The 17,597-nt window shown below is 30.6% G+C and overlaps 1 protein-coding gene and 1 long non-coding RNA gene across 3 annotated transcripts in view; one reads left to right on the top strand and one right to left on the bottom strand.

Annotated features, from left to right (window-relative positions):
* The window catches only part of LOC111420760 (uncharacterized), a 155,454-nt gene that overhangs the window by 74,757 nt on the left and 63,100 nt on the right, over window positions 1-17,597 (top strand). The gene's annotated exons all lie outside the window — the stretch shown is intronic.
* The window catches only part of LOC111416878 (uncharacterized), a 63,700-nt gene that overhangs the window by 19,775 nt on the left and 26,328 nt on the right, over window positions 1-17,597 (bottom strand). For both annotated transcript variants that reach the window (XM_071200004.1, XM_071200005.1), the window contains exon 4: window positions 10,002-10,087. In XM_071200004.1, coding sequence (XP_071056105.1) covers window positions 10,002-10,087 — 86 coding nt within the window. The remainder of the gene's footprint in view (window positions 1-10,001; window positions 10,088-17,597) is intronic.

The following is a 17,597-nucleotide window of genomic DNA, read 5'->3' as shown; positions in this document are numbered from 1 at the left end:
GTCAAAAAGTTGAAAACTTTAAAAAGCTATTTCTAGCTTATTTATTGAGGTAATGAGACGATTTATATCTCAAATACAAGCTAAAAGTATCTATTTTATAGTATGATATTTGGATATTGGGGTTATATCATAAAAATTTTCAGAAAAAAGTTCTTAAAGGAAATATGGAATTAGTTGTTGGAAATGTCAAAAAATTGAAAACTTTAAAAAGTCATATTTAGCTTATTTATTGAGGTAATGAAATGATTTATATCTCAAATTGAAGTTAAAAGGACCTATTTTGTGATATAATATTGAGACATAGGGGTTTTATGATAAAAATTACCAGAAAAAAATTCTTAAATGAAATTGGATGTTGGATATGTCAAAAAATTGTAAATTTTAAAAAGTCATTTCTATCTTATTTATTAAGGTAATGAGACGATTCATATCTCATAATGAAGCTAAATGGATCTATTTTGTGATATAATATTAAGATAGAAGGGTTTTATTATAAAAATTTTCAGAAAAATGGTCTTAAAGGAAATATGAAACTGTTTGTTGAAAATGTCAAAAAGTTGAAAACTTTAAAAAGCTATTTCTAGCTTATTTATTGAGCTAATGAGACGATTTATATCTCAAATGCAAGCTAAAAGTATCTATTTTATAGTATGATATTTGGATATTGGGGTTATATCATAAAAATTTTCAGAAAAAAGTTCTTAAAGGAAATATGGAATTAGTTGTTGGAAATGTCAAAAAATTGAAAACTTTAAAAAATCATTTCTAGCTTATTTGTTGAGGTAACGAGATGATTTATATCTCAAATTGAAGCTAAAGGGGTCTATTTCGAAATGTGATATTAAGATATTGGAGTTACATAATAAAAATTTTAAGGAAAACGTTTTTAAAAAAAATAATAAATTTAAAAAAGAGCTTATTTCTTGAAGTAACCAATACCTCAACATTAACTCATAAAATATATCTTTTAGCTTTAATTTAAGATATAAATCGTCTCATTACCTCAATATAGAATTTTTTGTTATCATAAAACCTCAACCTCTTAATATCATAATATAAAATGGACGATAAAGGTTAAAGATATATCACAAAGAATACTTTAGTAAGTTTTTCTTAACTTGATACATTTCGGTTTCCGTTGAAACGTATAGAAGCAATTTTCCCCGAAATTAAATCGCCGGCCAATTTCCCGGAAGGATTTTTAAAACATACGAACCCAACTTGTACGTGTGGAGCCGTTTAGATAACGAAGTTCGCTTTACGTTTCCACACTCGTCCACTTTGAATGACAATTTCGTTCGTATCGTTTTTTTTAATATTTATTTTTCCCATTTCAAAATTGTTGTTATAACAACGAATAATAAACCGAGTTGGATTAAATTTTAATCCCAATACAACGTTGTACAATGTGTGACAACCGTCGACGAACAGATGTGCCATTAATTCCATTCGGCTCGTTGTTTTCGGATGGGTTGCTTCAATTCAAAACGGACGTCGACGGCGATTAACAAGAGTATTAGTCGCGTAATAGTTAAACAACGGGTTCATTTAATTACCATAAATTTACTGTCCGAATCAATCCGACCAATTTTATTAGTACCTACTCGTTTTCATGGCATTCAGAATTTCAAATATCGACGTTTCGCTCCTCAAAAATCAACAGTGGACTCATTGTAAAGTCGAACAAAGACGGGCGCACTGTCACCAACTTAGCCGCATTAACTTCACACAATTGGCATAAAAGCCAGTCGCGGACAATGTTTGAACTCGACGTTACACGTGCCTTGAATACAAACTCGTCCATTTTGCATAATCAACTTAGAACTCCGAATATCCTGGATTAAAAAAAAAAAAAAAAGTTTAGAAAAGAATCAAATTGTGAATATCGGTTCAAATAGAACCCTATAAAAATTGATGTATTTCACATATTCCTTAAACGTTTCAAAGACGGTAAATAAGTTGATTCTTTATTCACTCTTTGCTCCTCTCCGACTACGAGCGGTTTCATAAAACTTGGAAAAGGATTCTCTTATCTGTCACGGCTGCGTGGCACAATTCTAAATTTATATTCACTACACCATCGTATTTGAAATGTAAATGTTATAGATCTGGAAGCTTTACCGGGACCGGAACTTACCAAATATATGCGCGTTCGTGCTAAGTGGCAATCTATTTCACGACTCGGTTAATCTTTACTATTTTGATTTAAAACGTTTCAAAATGACGAATGAGCTTAATGCTTACTCGATGATAAGATGATAACTTTTCAAACTATTTAATAGGTTTGTTTGAATTTCTAGAGGCTAATCTCATTTACCTAATAGTTTAACTTTGATTCAATATGTAAATGAAGGGGTATTTACCTTGTTAGGTTCTTGAATTGAGTTAGAGAGTTAATTTACAATTAGAAATGTTTGTTTGAAAATTGAAGGGTTTTTGATTAAGGGAATTAAAAATTAAGATTACAAGTTCTGAATCTTATTTAAGGGTATAGAATAAAATTGTTGAGCTAATTTAAAAGGATTTATTTTATGATGTAATGTTGAGTATTTTCGGAAAAAAATTCTTAAACAAGATGAATGGAATCATTATCTTATTTATTAAGGTAAAGAAGCGATTTATATCTCAAATTGAAGCTAAAAGTGTACATTTTGCGATGTGATATTAAGATAAAGGGGTTTCATAAAAATTTAAATCTCAAATTGTCTATAAATAATTATGAGTAAATAAATTAAATATACAGGGTGATTTATAACATACGGAGCAGACTAAAAGGGTAGGTACTAGAGATAAAACTGAAGAGATTGTTTTGTTAAAAACTTAATAGTTACATAGATATCGTAAGTTAATTTTTTAAATCATTTAATGTCCATTTTTGACAATCGCTGATATTCAGTAAAGAATTAAAATAAATTTACAAAGTACCGCGGTTCATGAGGCCTGTTTTCGAGCCAAAATGGCGGTTTGACAACTTGTCACTGCATCTCACCACTTATTTACAAAAATATTGCCGTCTTGTTGCCTTTGGAGTTGAAAAAATAGCAGTAAGAAGGGCTTTCAACTATTCAGAGTACCACGAGAAAAAAGAAAAAAAAATTGGAGTAATGTTATCAATAGAACGACATAGTTTTAAATTTCCCGCTTGACTTTCGAGCCAAAATGGCTGCAAACCGCGGTACTTTGTAAATCTAGGGACTTTAAATTTTTGCTGTGAAACTAGACAATTTATTATTTCAGTAGTTTTGTTATTTTAGATAATACTTAATTTGTTAAAAGAAATGATAGATGTTAATTTATGAAACGTCTAATAATAATGTTTTATTCCATCTTTCATCTTCCATCTTCCATCTTTTGCAAATAGTAGGAGTATAAACCATTACTTTTCAATGTACGCCAAACAAAGTTCTGGAAAATTTCGAGTTTGTGAAAAATTTGACCAGTACTAGTACTTGCATCTGCATCAACAATTTCTAGAACTTCTTCTTCTACATTCACTCCATATCTGTTTGGTCTACCGCCACCGAGATCTTTCTTAGGTTGTCTCTCTTTCCAGCTGGACTAACCGAAGAAAAGTGTTTTCTAAAGGCATCTATCGATTTGGAAATCGTTTCAAATACAGATCTCTTGCATGTGCAGCGTTTTCTCCAGCAGCTCCACAAACAATAAGCACATCTACGTATTCCTCGTTACTGTAAAGTGGCATTGTACTTTTTGGATTTATAATAGTTCTAATTTTGACGTTAAATGACATTATTTATGAACTGTTAAATGACCTACGGTAATGTAATACCTAAATAAACTGTAATAAACTTTAACGTCCTATATCTTTGTGATTATTAAGTTGTGGTCAAAACTTTATTAAGAAAATATCTTTAATTTGGCCCCTATTAGCTATCCTTTTAGTCTGCTCTATATTTTATAAATCACCCTGTATAATAAAAATGTTATTATTGTTTTTCACTTCTTATTAGTTGTGATTACTTAATTTAGCTTATTTATTGACATAAAGAAATGATTTATATCTCAAATTGAAGCTAAAAGATCTATTTTGTGATATAATGTTGAGATATAAGGGCTTTAAGATAAAAATTTCCAGAAAAAAGATATCAAAGAAAACATTAAATTGATGGTTGGAAATGTCAAAATATTGAAAATTTTAAATAACCACTCCTAGCTAATTTATTGATATAAAGAAACGATTTATATCTCAAATTGAAGGTAAAGGGATCTATTTTGTGAGATAATGTTGAGCTATAGAGGTTTTATGATAAAAATTTCCAGAAAAGAATTGTTTATGAAAACATAAAATTGTAGGTTGGAAATGTCAAAATATTGAAAATTTTAAATAATCACTCCTAGCTAATTTATTGATATAAATAAACGATTTATATCTCAAATTGCAGCTAAAAGGGTCTATTTTGTGATATAATGTTGAGATATGGGGGTTTCGTAATAAAAATTTCAAGAAAAAAGTTCTTAAAGAAAACGTGGAATTTATAGTGGAAATCTTCTTCCGACAACATTGTCATTATACAGTGAATTTCATTTAAAATGCAATATACAAAAATATATTCCCATAAAAACCAGGGCGTACCTACTTACTTTGTCCCACATAAAATGCAACATGTCTGAATGTTTCTGGTTGTAGGTCTAATGTTAATTCTAGTTATACACTAGCACTATCATTAAAACTAACACAAGACCTAGAAGAAGAATCATTCGGGTTTAGCCACACGTCTCTCAAGACGGCTAAACCCAAATGATTCTAGTTCTTGTGTTAGTTCTAGTGATAGTGCTAGTGCAATACTAGAACTAACACTAGATCGAGAACTAGAAACATTCGGATTTAGCCGCGCGTCTCTACTAGACTAAATATTGCTTGTAGAAGACTAGATACTTGAGGCAGATATTAGATATGCTAATAGAAGACAAATTAATGCCAATGAAAAATTAGATTCTCCTGAGAAAAGACTAGGCACTATATATATATATTAACTGGAGATACTACGTGTCAAATAATGACCATTGACCAAAAATAACCTTATTCAATATCGCACCGTTTTCGAGATTAAGGTCTTTAAAGTTCCAGAAAAAAAATCGCTTTTTCTATCTTTAAGCTAATCTACTTGTACGATGAAAATAAAATTTGGCATGGCCATTTAGTATTATTACATGCTTCTTATGGTGGAATTCTCCGAAATCAGCAAAATTATAGCAAGGAGAAAAAATTATCCCCTTATGTTAACACCAATAGAACTTTTTTGTTTTTTGATTTACAAGCACGAAATTAGCATCACCTAATAGGCCAGTTAAAATGCTAAAAATAAGGTCCTTTTGCAGAAACTTCGTGTTATACTTGTTTTTCGAGAAAAACGAGAATGTTTTTCGACGACCTAGAAGAACTTCCACTTAACCTAAGGAGAGATATGTGAATGATTCTAGTTCTAGGTCTTGTGATAGTTTTAGGGATAGTGCTAATGCAATACTAGAACTAACACTAGAGCGAGAACCAGAATCATTCGGATTTAGCCGCGCGTCTCTCAAGACGGCTAGACCCGAATGATTCTAGTTCTAGGTTTTGTGTTAGTTCTATTGATACTACTAGTTAAGAGTGGAGGCGGGTAAAAGGGCGGTACGTTTTGAGGAGAGGGTTGAAGGGAGGTCTCAATGTAAAATTTTGGGGGAGTGCTGGAAAGAGATTAAGGCAGGGAAAGGGGGTTACGGGCAACGAGGAAGGGAGGAATATTTCAGAAGGGTGGGGTACTCAGTGAAAGCGGTAGATGATAGAAGGAGGGAAGGGATTGAGATGTGGAAAGAGCTGGAGAGCAGGGATAGAGATGTACAGAGGCAAGAAAGAAGGGGGCAGATAAGGGAGAGCAGGTACAACCCTAAGTACGAGGAAATAATAACGGAGAGATTGCCGAAGTACCTGTCGGTGGAGGGGGATGAGGAGGGGAAGAGGATGGTGGCAAGATTCAGATGCGGCAATGAGGAGAGAGCGAATAGGTATTGGATGAGAGATGATGAGAGGGGTTGTAGGCTATGTGGGGGGGAGTGGGAGTCGTTGGAGCACCTACTGAGGGAGTGTGACGAGCTAAGAGAGGAGGTGATCGGCTGGAAGCAGGTGCTGGGGGAGAGGGCAGAGGGAAGAGAATGGATGAGGGAGGTGGTGGCGACAAGGCAGCGTAGGGAGATGCGGGGAGGAGATGGGGAGGGGTGGGATAGGAAATAAAATGTATTGTATTGTAATGTGATATATGTAATTGTAGTATTGTTAAAATTTAATTGTTTGTGGAATGTAATGCTGATTTTGTAGCAATAAACTTAATTATATATTGATACTGCTAGTGCAATACTAGAACTAACACTTGACCGAGAACTAGAAACATTCGGATTTAGCCGCACATCTCTCAAGACGGTTAAACCCGAATGATTCTAGTGCTAGTTCTAGTTTTAGGGCAATAAAAATATGCAGCCGTCTTGAGAGACGTGCGGCTAAACCCGAATGTTTCTAGTTCTTGTGTTAGTTCTAGTGATAGTGCTAGTGCAATACTAGAACTAACACTAGATGTAGCACTAGCACCAGAACTAACAAAAGAACTGGAATCATTCGGGTTTAGCCGTCTTGAGAGACGTGCGGCTAAACCCGAATTTTTCTAATTCTAGGTCTAGTGTTAGTTCTAGTTTTAGTGCAATAAAAGTATGTAACATAGTGATATCTTATGGCTAACTAGCGCTACCTACCACTGCCACTAGAACTAACACAAGACCTAGAACTAGAAACATTCGGGTTTAGCCGCACGTCTCTCAAGACGGCTAAACCCGAATGATTCTAGTTCTAGATCTTGTGTTAGTTCTAGTGATAGTATTAGTGTAAAACTAGAACTAACACTAGACCTAGAACTAGAATCATTCGGGTTTAGTAGTCTTGAGAGACACTATGTTGACAACATATCACTATGTTGCATACTTTTATTGCACTAAAACTAGAACTAACACTAGAACTAGAAAAATTCGGGTTACCCGAGTGTTAGTTCTAGTTTTACACTAGCATTATCACTAGAACTGACACAAGACCTAGAACTAGAATCATTCGGGTTTAGCCGTCTTGAGAGACGTGCGGCTAAACCCGAATGCTTCTAGTTCTAGGTCTAATATTAGTTCTAGTGACAGTGTTATGTAGCGCTAATTGGCATAAGATATCACTTACTATTGCATATTTGTATTGCACTAAAACTAGAACTTAACACTACACCTAGAACTAGAAAATTCGGGTTTAGCCGTACGTCTCTTAAGACGGCCGAAAACTCAGGGTTATCATAAGGACGCACTTTTTTCCAAGAAAATCTTTTCCTTTGCAAAACTACCCAATGCCTGTACTATTCTGAGATTCTTGAAGCTATTTCAAGGTTGAGAAATGTTAAAAGTGTGGGAAGTGACGGTGTTTCGGTTGAATGTGTTAAGTTTGTGAGCAATTCTCTAGGCAAGCCTTTGGCTCGTATTCTGAATCAGTCGATTGATAGCGGTGTGTTTCCTAAATTACTAAAGGTGGCAAAAGTTGCACCTTGTGTCCTTCGCAGCATGTTTTTCGCGAGGGTCTATCGACTGAAATTGCCACCGTTCATTATTTCGTGTATCTTCTTTGACCTGTCCCGGACATTTAATTTTTTACAACCAGTCTTCATTGAGGAAAAATTGTATAACGTGGAAATTTGCGGAAATCTACTTAGCTGGTTAGTCTCATTTGTCACGAATTGTAGTTTGAAGGTAGTGTTTTCCGGGAAGGCATCGGGGGAGTCATTTGTTTTAATCTAGATGCGCCTCAGAGTTCCATCTTAGGCTCATTACTATTTTTAATTTTTGTAAATGACTTGCCGCGTTTTTTTGAGTATACACATATAATGATGTATGTGGATGACACCTCCTTTGTTGTTGCTGCTGATGATCCTGCTGGATTGGTCGAGAAAGTTGATCAGGTAATGAAGCGCTTCCCTTCAATTACAGTGATAGGATTAACATTCAGGATGAAGCAATTTTCTTGGTTCTGTGTGTTGATGCCAGTCTAACTAAAGTTAAATTCAACATATTTCGCTATACTTAAGCTAAAGTCATCGCTTTTGAATGCTTATTATGCTCTGTGTTATTCTCATCTTGCATATAATAACCTCTTATGGACTAGAGTTGCAGATTGGTGTTTGTTGCCCAAAATCGAATTATTAGATTGATCTACGGATTGGAAGTTGGTGAGTCATGTAGGGTAGTCATGGCATTTTGATGTAAAATTATCATTTTGTATTTTTGCATTTATGTATGTGTTTACTTATCTACCTACTTTTATGATACTGTGACTAATTAGATAAATGAAATAATTAAAATAAATTAATAGAGCCGATGTGAACTTGTGGCTTGTTAGATATATTTATATTTTTTGTAAACCATAGATGTATTATTATCAAGTTATGTAAGTTCCAACGAAATTAAAACATCCTTTGTATTATATCTTCGATCTAGATGTTCATTAAACTATGCGAAAACGATTTCCAGCCGTTAGATAGTTTAGAGTAGTTTCAGTTTAAACTTCTAATTAATAAATACCGTATATATTCTGTCAACGGTCTTTGATATTAGGAATTTGGGTTCAAAGTTATTGAAGCTGTGCATCTAAAAGCAAATTTCCACTACCCTACCAGAAACATCATCCTAATGCTTACGTAAACATTAACACTTTAGTTAACGATCGCTTTATAAACTATCATAACTCCCGCTATATAATAATTTCGATTCAACTTGAACTCTTAATGGAAAAAGAAACTCTCTCCCAACTAAATTTTCCTTTCCTTTTCTCTATCAATTAGCAACATTAATATTTCATTTTCGTAATAGCTTCAGATATGAAACATGCCTGAGAAAGAGAGTGGTAGATGGAGCATTTCTTTTAACAACGATGGCCGACTTCAACTTTCCAGAGAACGGAAATTAAAATTTATGTTGTTCTTGACGGATTAATTTCCTTTCCACACTTTTTTTTGTTGGTAGTGTTTGTTTTTCATTCCGATACTAAATTGGGGAAAAAAATTGGAAATCTTATTATTAAAGTAACAAAAAAAATTATTAATATTAAAAACAACTCTTTCAGTTACAATTTTCGTCTACCTTCATGGAAGATAACACAATTTGAGCGTCTTTTCTGATGGAATAACCATTTTTTCTAGAACCATTTAGTTGATGTCCAACGACGCACAGATTACAGATTGGACAAACACTTTGTTGTATCGGCAGACGTTTTCCGTAAAAGCTTTGGGCTTAGGGGATAAAAGAACAACACAACGACGCTATGCGACATCGTCCTGGTCCTCGCTTTTCCTGAACGAACAATCGCAAAAGCTGAAAATAATATCGAATACTTTTTATCTTGTAGCATTTCGTGACCTGGAAACGAGCACCCTTTCAAAGAGTGAATATCACGTGTCTGACGCTATGGGAATTCTTTTTTTTTTTTCTTTTCATCTTTGATTGAGACCTCGATGTGGATTTTTGCGATTTAAATTGAGAGAAAATTAATCGGCGTTGCCCCGAGAAATATTTGCTTACGTTATGTAATCGTTTCTGGAAGATTAAATTGCCGTTTCCCGGCAATTGCAGTGAGTTGATGTATTTATTTGCTCCGTCAGAGCGGAAGCTTAAAAGGCCTTAAGCTCGAGGGACGTCGGCTGAAAACGCTTTCGACGTCTTTTTATATCTACGTCCAAAGCTTTAAGCGACGGCGATTACGTTTTATTGTCGAAATTGCTTTATGGAAGGTCTAAATTTTTGTTTTGAGAAATAAAAAAAGAGATTTTCGTTAAAGGAGGGTAACAATTAATCTTGAACGAAAATAAATCGGTTATATGTCGAAGATTTACCGCCCCACGACGCCGCTTATAAATTTCCGGTAATAAATGACTATTTGAACCGCAGACGCGCGTTAACATAAGATATACGACCATGGCGGTCACACTTACCTTATAAATTCCGAATAGAAGTACTATGCTCAGCAACAACATGAAAAGCTGCGTCCCAATAATAGCAAAATACGCTATCTGTACGCCTAAAAAGAGAGAAAAAAACGAAACTGTTAACGGTATCGATTCTTCTTGTACAAAAAAGTGCTCCCAAATGAATTTATGGCCCATTTATAAATGTAACAAAAAACTAAATAAATCTAATCTCACCAAAAATAAATTTTATAAAAAAATTCTTTTATTTTTTGGGTTATTTTTCGCCACATCAATTGGCACTTTCCTTTTTATACACAAGAACCATCAGCTTAGTTTATATTGCGGATATCAGATAGGGGATGATCAATGGAGCGGTAAAATCCGCGAAGTCGAAGGATGATCCTTCTTTATCGTAGATTTTATCGGCAATATTCATGCAAACTGTGCCGTTTTCTTTACCCTCCATCGAAATGAGGGGATGGGATAACATCTTGATCTAACGTGATCCTTCGAACGTGACATTTTTCTTAAAAATTGAAATTTTAAATTCTCAATAAATAATTATATGTAAATAAATTAAATATGTATTATAATAAAAATGTTATTATTGTTTTTCACTTCTTTTTAGTTGTGATTAGTTTTTTTTCTTACTTATTAAGATAAAGAAATGATTTATGTCTCAAATTGACGCTAAAACGATCTATTTTGTGATATGATGTTGAGATATAGGGGTTTTATGATAAAAATTTCATAAAATTGATATGTCAAAATATTACAAATTTTAAACAATCATTTCTAGATTATCTTTTGAGATAAAGAAACGATTTATATCTCAAATTGATGCTAAAAGAATCTATTTTGTGATAAAATGTTGAGATATTGTGGTTTTATAATAAAAATTTTCAGAAAAAAAGTCTTAAAGAAATCATAAAATTGATTCAACAAAATATGCAAAATTTTAAAAATCACTCATAGCTTATTTATTGAGATAAAGAGACGATTTATATTTTAAATTGAAGCTAAAAGGATCTATTTTGTGATATAATGTTGAGATATAGGGGTTTTGATGATAAAAATTTCCTGAAAAAAGAACTTAGAGAAAACATAAAATTGATGGTTGGAAATGACAAAATATTTAAAAAATCACTCCTAGCTTATTTATGGAGATAAAGAAATGATTTAGATCTCAAATTGAAGCTAAAAGGATCTATTTTGTGATATAATGTTGAGATATTGGAGTTTTATAATAAAAATTTCCAGAAAAAACTTCTTAAAGAAATCATAAAATTGATTCAACAAAATATTGAAAATTTTAAAAATCACTCATAGTTTATTTATTGAGATAAAAAGACGATTTATATCTCAAATTGAAGCTAGAAGGATTTATTTTGTGATATAATGTTGAGATATAGGGGTTTTATTATAAAAATTTCCTGAAAAAAAAAACTAAGAGAAAACATAAAATTGATGGTTGAAATTGGCAAAATATTTAAAAAATCACTCTTAACTTATTTATGGAGATAAAGAAACGATTTATATCTCAAATGGAAGCTAAAAGAATCTATTTTGTGATATAATGTTGAGATATAGGGGTTTTATGATAAAAATTTCCAGAAAAAGAATCCTAAAGAAAACATAAAATTGATGGTTGGAAATGACAAAATATTTAAAAAATCACTCCTAGCTTATTTATGGAGATAAAGAAATGATTTAGATCTCAAATTGAAGCTAAAAGGATCTATTTTGTGATATAATGTTGAGATATTGGAGTTTTATAATAAAAATTTCCAGAAAAAACTTCTTAAAGAAATCATAAAATTGATTCAACAAAATATTGAAAATTTTAAAAATCACTCATAGTTTATTTATTGAGATAAAAAGACGATTTATATCTCAAATTGAAGCTAGAAGGATTTATTTTGTGATATAATGTTGAGATATAGGGGTTTTATTATAAAAATTTCCTGAAAAAAAAAACTTAGAGAAAACATAAAATTGATGGTTGAAATTGGCAAAATATTTAAAAAATCACTCTTAACTTATTTATGGAGATAAAGAAACGATTTATATCTCAAATGGAAGCTAAAAGAATCTATTTTGTGATATAATGTTGAGATATAGGGGTTTTATGATAAAAATTTCCAGAAAAAGAATCCTAAAGAAAACATAAAATTGATGGTTGGAAATGACAAAATATTTAAAAAATCACTCCTAGCTTATTTATGGAGATAAAGAAACGATTTATATCTCAAATTGAAGCTAAAAGGATCTATTTTGTGATATAATGTTGAGATATTGGGGTTTTATAATAAAAATTTCCAGAAAAAAATTCTTAAAGAAATCATAAAATTGATTCAACAAAATATTGAAAATTTTAAAAATCACTCATAGTTTATTTATTGAGATAAAAAGACGATTTATATCTCAAATTGAAGCTAGAAGGATTTATTTTGTGATATAATGTTGAGATATAGGGGTTTTATTATAAAAATTTCCTGAAAAAAAAAACTAAGAGAAAACATAAAATTGATGGTTGAAATTGGCAAAATATTTAAAAAATCACTCTTAACTTATTTATGGAGATAAAGAAACGATTTATATCTCAAATGGAAGCTAAAAGAATCTATTTTGTGATATAATGTTGAGATATAGGGGTTTTATGATAAAAATTTCCAGAAAAAGAATCCTAAAGAAAACATAAAATTGATGGTTGGAAATGACAAAATATTTAAAAAATCACTCCTAGCTTATTTATGGAGATAAAGAAATGATTTAGATCTCAAATTGAAGCTAAAAGGATCTATTTTGTGATATAATGTTGAGATATTGGAGTTTTATAATAAAAATTTCCAGAAAAAACTTCTTAAAGAAATCATAAAATTGATTCAACAAAATATTGAAAATTTTAAAAATCACTCATAGTTTATTTATTGAGATAAAAAGACGATTTATATCTCAAATTGAAGCTAGAAGGATTTATTTTGTGATATAATGTTGAGATATAGGGGTTTTATTATAAAAATTTCCTGAAAAAAAAAACTTAGAGAAAACATAAAATTGATGGTTGAAATTGGCAAAATATTTAAAAAATCACTCTTAACTTATTTATGGAGATAAAGAAACGATTTATATCTCAAATGGAAGCTAAAAGAATCTATTTTGTGATATAATGTTGAGATATAGGGGTTTTATGATAAAAATTTCCAGAAAAAGAATCCTAAAGAAAACATAAAATTGATGGTTGGAAATGACAAAATATTTAAAAAATCACTCCTAGCTTATTTATGGAGATAAAGAAACGATTTATATCTCAAATTGAAGCTAAAAGGATCTATTTTGTGATATAATGTTGAGATATTGGGGTTTTATAATAAAAATTTCCAGAAAAAAATTCTTAAAGAAATCATAAAATTGATTCAACAAAATATTGAAAATTTTAAAAATCACTCATAGTTTATTTATTGAGATAAAAAGACGATTTATATCTCAAATTGAAGCTAGAAGGATTTATTTTGTGATATAATGTTGAGATATAGGGGTTTTATTATAAAAATTTCCTGAAAAAAAAAACTAAGAGAAAACATAAAATTGATGGTTGAAATTGGCAAAATATTTAAAAAATCACTCTTAACTTATTTATGGAGATAAAGAAACGATTTATATCTCAAATGAAAACTAAAAGAATCTATTTTGTGATATAATGTTGAGATATAGGGGTTTTATGATAAAAATTTCCAGAAAAAGAATCCTAAAGAAAACATAAAATTGATGGTTGAAAATGGCAAAATATTAAAAAAAATCACTCCTAGCTTATTTATGGGGATAAAGACACGATTTATATCTCAAATGGAAGCTAAAAGAATCCATTTTGTGATATAATATTGAGATATAGAGGTTATATGATAAAAATTTTCAGAAAATGAATCCTAAAGAAAGCATAAAATTGATGTTGTTGTAATGATTATTTCTTTCCATTTTATTCTTAAATAAAGTAAAATACTTTTTTCTTCAAACGTCATTAAATGACAACTTTGTTGTCGTGTTTACTCGCGGTAGAAGTAAGTCATTGTTGCATAACGACGGTTGGTAAGATCAACATAGCAAAAAAGTACTTCAGCGTTATGGCGCTAAAGTAAATTTCACTTTAGCGCCATAGCGCTGAAGCACATGTCACTTTAGCGCCGTATTGGAAAATAAGTTAATTGTCATTTTATTAAATTTATTAAAATTTATATTGCAATTATTTGCAACGTTTGAAGAAAAAATACTATGTTTTATTCGGAAGAGAAGCAGATTCGTTTGTGGCTGGTCCGTCATTGCCGGACTCACTTCGTTCGTCCGGCAAACTGTCGGACACGCCACAATTTTAACGGCTCATCTGTCATTAGCGACTCACTGCGTTCGTCGCTAAGCGACAGACCACGCCATAAAAAGCACTGCTTCTCTTCCATATAAAACAATATACTATTTCTGTTTGTACTTTTATTAAAAATGGATTTATTGTTTTAAATTCTACCGGTTTCGGTTTATTTACAAAACCATCTTCAGAAACCTTCGAATCATCTTGCATCTTCGAAGCATGTTGATTTTCTAGTAAACGCTTTTATTTAAATGAATCTGTGTCTTTATTTTTAGATGTAATGTGTGTTACGCTTAAACTTGTTTTAGGTTAGAAAGATTTTAACCTAAAACAAAGACAAACATGTGCACACCTAATCCAGTCCGAAAGTTTAAGCATAACGCACATTACACCTAAAAATAAAGACACAGATTCATTTAAATAAAAACGTTTACTAGAAAATCAACATGCTAATTATTATCACAAGAGACATTTAAAATAAATTGACTAGATTCGAAGGTTCCTGAAGATGGTTTTGTTAATAAACCGAAACCGGTAGAATTTAAAACAATAAATCCATTTTTAATAAAAGTACAAACAGAAAAAGTATTTTACTTTATTTATAAAATTGATGGTTGGAAATGCAAAATGTTGAAAATTTTAAATAATCAGTCCTAGCTTATTTATTGAGATAAAGAGACGATTTATATCTCAAATTGAAGCTAAAAGAATCTATTTTGTGATGTAATGTTGAAATATTGGGGTTTTATAATAAAAACTTAAAAAAAAAAAATCTTAAAGAAAATAAAATTGATGGATGCCAAAATATTAAAAATCTTAAAAAATCACTCCTAGTTTATTTATTGAGATAAAGAAACGATTTATATCTCAAATTGAACCTAAAAGGATCTATTTTGTTATATAATATTGAGATATAGGGGTTTTATGATAAAAATTTCCTAAAAAGAAACTTAGAGACAACATAAAATTGATGGTTGAAAATGGAAAAATATTTAAAAAATCACTCCTAGCTTATTTATGGGGATAAAGAAACGATTTATATCTCAAATGGACGCTAAAAAGATCTATTTTGTGATATAATGTTGAGATATAGGAGTTATATGATAAAAATTTTCAGAAAAAAAATCCTAAAGAAAACATAAAATTGATGGTTTGAAATACCAAAATATAGAAAATTTTAAATAATCACTCCTAGCTTATTTATTGAGATAAACAGACGATTTATATCTCAAATTGAAGCTAAAAGAATCTATTTTGTGATATAGTGTTGAGATATTGGGGTTTTATAATAAAAATTTTTTGTAAAAATATTTTAAAGAAAATAAAATTGATGGATGGAAATGCCAAAATATTAAAAATTTTAAAAAATCACTCCTATTTTATTTATTAAGATAAAGAAACGATTTATATCTCAAATCGAACCTAAAAGGATCTATTTTGTTATATAATGTTGAGATATAGGGGTTTTATGATAAAAATTTCCTAAAATGAAAACTTTGAGAAAACATAAAATTGATGGTTGGAAATGGCAAAATATTTCAAAAATCACTCCTAGCTTATTTATGGAGATAAAGAAACGATTTATATCTCAAATTGAAGCTAAAAGGATCTATTTTGTGATATAATGTTGAGATATAGGGGTTTTATGATAAAAATTTCCACAAAAAGATTTCTAAAGAAAAGATAAAATTAATGGTTGGAAATGGTAAAATATTGAAAATTTTAAATAATCACTTCTAGCTTATTTATTAAGATAAAGAAACGATTTATATCTCAAATTGAAGCTAAAAGTATCTATTTTGTGATAGAATGTTGAGATATAAAGATTTTATGACAAAAATTTCCGGAAAAAGAACGTAGAGAAAACATAAAATTGATGGTTGAAAATGGCAAAATATTGAAAAAATCATTACTAGCTTATTTATGGAGATAAAGAAATGATTTATACCTCAAATTGAAGCTCAAAGGATCTATTTTGTGATATAATGTTGAGATATAGGGGTTTTACATTGAGGTCTTATATATAATCTAGAGAGCGTATATGGTGGTGGTGGGGGTAATCAGAAAGTCAGACATGTTGGATGTACCGACCTGAACTTAGCTATAGTTTCAAGTCTCTATTGTACCTACAATTATAACCTCACAATTCTCATAAACATATTGTTATTTTTATTAAAATTTGATTTTAGTTGAAAGTTTTCGAATTCTTTTCGTTTCACATATGTTTTTTATAATGTGATAGATTGGACGATTATTTATAACAGTCCATAAAATGTTTCTGGTTACTTGACTTGGAATTAACAATTGAAGACCTCCGTGTAAGAAGGGGACAACTCCTTCTCTTGATAAATGGAGCTACTCCCTTCTTGCACCGAAGTCTTCAATTGAAGTTCAAGTAAAGTTTATTATTAAGGACGGTTCAGTTTTTTTTTAATAAACTAACAATTATTTATAAAGCAAAGGTTAACGTGATCAATCGGAATTGCTTTAAATATTTTCTTCTTCGTTCATGTTAATGGCTAAAAATTATTAAGTTCTTTTAAAATATCTTATAATTAATAATTATTTATCAATAAAAAATTAATGTTTTGTTTTGGTTATTATTTTCTGTCTTTCCAGTTTATAATAATGTAAATTCTTGCATAAGTATATACAGGGTGTCACACAAAAAACGCCCCAAGCTGTAACTCTGTTATTTACATTCTGATTTTCATGGCCTAGGTATCAAATGAAGTGGTTTTATAAATACTATGATTCATGCTACAAATAATTTTTTCCAACGCCATCTTCAATTTTAAGCGATTATTAACTTTTGTTTTTCAAATTGCTGCGTATATTTTTCTTCACGTTATTGGATAGAGATTATTCTTCTGAATCCATTGATGTACAATACATCCATTTTGAATGTAAGTTTAGTAGAGAAAAGACACCTGTAGATACAGGTTGTCACACAAGAATGCCGCAAGCTGTAATTCTGTCATTTACATTCCGATTTTCATGAGCTAGGTATCAAATGAAAAGGTTTGCTGAATACTATGATTCATGCTACAAATAAACTTTTTCCAACGCCATCTTCAATTTAAAGCGATTATCAACTTTTGATTTTCAAATTGCTCTGTATGTTTTTCTTCACGTTATTGGATAGAGATTTTTTTTCTGAATCCATGAATGTACAGTACAGCAACATTAATTATAATTGTAGTAGAGAAAAACATTAAAATAGTTTCCGAACGTTCTCTTAAAGTTACTTGTGGTATACT

This window comes from Onthophagus taurus, chromosome 11 (assembly GCF_036711975.1).
Source record: "Onthophagus taurus isolate NC chromosome 11, IU_Otau_3.0, whole genome shotgun sequence".
NCBI lineage: Eukaryota > Metazoa > Arthropoda > Insecta > Coleoptera > Scarabaeidae > Onthophagus > Onthophagus taurus.
This window is presented reverse-complemented; position numbering and strand designations above follow the sequence as displayed.